Below are 2,235 nucleotides of genomic sequence, written 5' to 3'. Positions count from 1 at the left end.
AACCAAGATGTTGGATTATTGTGGCCCTACAGCAGGTTTCAGCTAATCACCTCCTCGTTAGGAATAGACCTAATTGGAACTGGTGTTCTGGACAGTTGTTGAAGGTCGATGTGTTGCCTGCAGTTCCATCTCCTCATGCCAGGTGTCTCCCTTGCTCCACAGAGATGCCGGAGGGCGGGACCGACCAGATCATGAGCCTGATCATCATCCTGGTACCCAGCATCTCCGTACCTCTCATCATCGCCCTCATCTTCTTCATCTACTGCACCTGCCGTCGCCATGGTGACGCCCATGGCAACGGAACACACGTGATGAAGGGCACGGCGAGCGAGACCATCCCGCTGCAGAACCTGTTCGCTAAGCACGTGCCGCGCTGCCCGCAGTTCCCGATCGGCGCGGTGCGCTTCCTCACCGAGCTGGGAGAGGGCGCTTTTGGCAAGGTACATCTTTATACATTTATACATCAGACTCTGTAGGACATCATGCAGTTTGTTTATTGATCTTGTAGGGTGGTCCCTTTAATCTGTCATTCAGTGACAAGTGTATGTTTCTTTATTGTCAGACTGTGACTCTATTGTATTATTGTATATGTAACTCTATTTTAAGATTCTTCAAACTCTATTTTAAGATTCTTCAAACTCTATTTTAAGATTCTTCAAACTCTATTTTAAGATTGTTCAAAGATTGTTCACTTTTATAATGAAACTCCTAGGAGGTGAGTTTTGTCCATACTGTAATTTGGTTTGAAATTTCAGTTTTTGTTTTAACTGCCCAAGCCAAACCAAGCTCTGACCTCTCATCTCCAGGTGTACAAAGGTGAGCTGGTGGTCACGGGGTCAGGCGAGGACGCCAAGAAGATCCTGGTGGCCATCAAGACGCTGAAGGAGAACGCGACCTTGAAGACGCAGCACGATTTCCACCGCGAGGTCGACATGTTGGCTGACCTGCGTCACCAGAACATTGTGTGCCTGCTGGGGGTGGTGATGCGGGACCAGCCCATGTGCATGCTGTTCGAGTACATGCGCTACGGAGACTTACACGAGTTCCTGGTAATGCGATCCCCGCACTCCGACGTCGGGGGCAGCTCGGATGACGCGGGGTCGCACTCGTCGCTGGACCACACGGACTTCCTCTGCATCGCTAACCAGATCGCGGGCGGGATGGATTATCTCGCCTCCAAACACTTCTGCCACCGCGACCTGGCCGCACGAAACTGCCTCGTCGGCGACAACCTGCTCATCAAGATATCCGATTTCGGCCTCTCCCGTGATATCTACTCCTCGGATTACTACCGCGTGCAGTCCAAGTCGCTCCTGCCGGTTCGCTGGATGCCGCCGGAAGCCATCATGTACGGGAAGTTTTCCACGGACAGCGACGTTTGGTCGTTCGGCGTGGTTCTGTGGGAGATCTTCAGCTACGGACTCCAGCCGTACTACGGGTACAGCAACCAGGAGGTTATCGAGATGATCCGGTCGCGCCAGCTGCTGCCGTGCCCCGACAACTGCCCGGCGCGGATGTACTCCCTGATGCTGGAGTGCTGGAACGAGATCCCGGCGCGCAGACCGAGCTTTAACCAGATCCACACCCGGTTACGGGCGTGGGAGGGCATGGCGCACTCCGGGAGCCACAGCAGCGGGAGCAACCACTCCAACGCCAACGTACAGGGGGCCCCCTCATCCGCCTCTCAATCCCCAGTACACACCCCCAAGCACTTCCCCAACCCCCCCTTCAACCCCCCCTCCTCCCAATCAGCCTTCAACCCCCCCTACCACAGACACACGCCCCCCATCCCCAACGGCTATCCCCCCCACAGTACCCCGGCAAATGGAATGGTCCACAATGGGGGGGTTCCAAATGGAAGCATTCCAAACGGCGGGTACCATGGTAACGGGAAGGTCGGCAACGGGATCCACAAACTTCCGCCGGGCGTGCTGCAAAGCGACGCCTGATAGGTCAAAGGTCAAACCAAGGACACTCAGTAAAGGTCAAACTACAGACTTTCTGGAGGATTCAAACTTAGGACCTGAAGATTTAAAGTAAGGACTGGAAGGTTCAAACTAAGGACATTTTGAAGGGTAAGACTCAAACTGAGGATCTTCTGTGCATAAGAATTCATGAAGTGTAAGATGTAAAACAAGGACCTTAGATCCAAGCTAATGACCTACTGAGGGGTCAGAGTCAGACTTGGCCGCACAAAATCAACTGTTTGTTTCTCAGACAAATAGCAAAACTTCA

At 53.1% G+C, this 2,235-nt stretch overlaps 1 protein-coding gene across 6 annotated transcripts in view; it reads left to right on the top strand.

Annotated features, from left to right (window-relative positions):
• LOC118431689 (inactive tyrosine-protein kinase transmembrane receptor ROR1-like) overlaps positions 1-2,229 on the top strand; it is a 50,736-nt gene extending 48,507 nt beyond the window's left edge. For all 6 annotated transcript variants that reach the window (XM_035842941.1, XM_035842943.1, XM_035842945.1 and 3 more), the window contains 2 exons: positions 163-440; positions 807-2,229. In XM_035842941.1, the coding sequence (XP_035698834.1) occupies positions 163-440; positions 807-1,949 (1,421 nt within the window). In that variant the 3' untranslated portion in view covers positions 1,950-2,229. The remainder of the gene's footprint in view (positions 1-162; positions 441-806) is intronic.
• The last annotated feature ends 6 nt before the right edge of the window (positions 2,230-2,235 follow it).

The sequence above is a fragment of the Branchiostoma floridae genome, chromosome 15 (genome assembly GCF_000003815.2).
Source record: "Branchiostoma floridae strain S238N-H82 chromosome 15, Bfl_VNyyK, whole genome shotgun sequence".
NCBI lineage: Eukaryota > Metazoa > Chordata > Leptocardii > Amphioxiformes > Branchiostomatidae > Branchiostoma > Branchiostoma floridae.
Note: the sequence above shows the minus strand (reverse complement) of the source record. Positions and strands in the feature narration are given on the sequence as shown.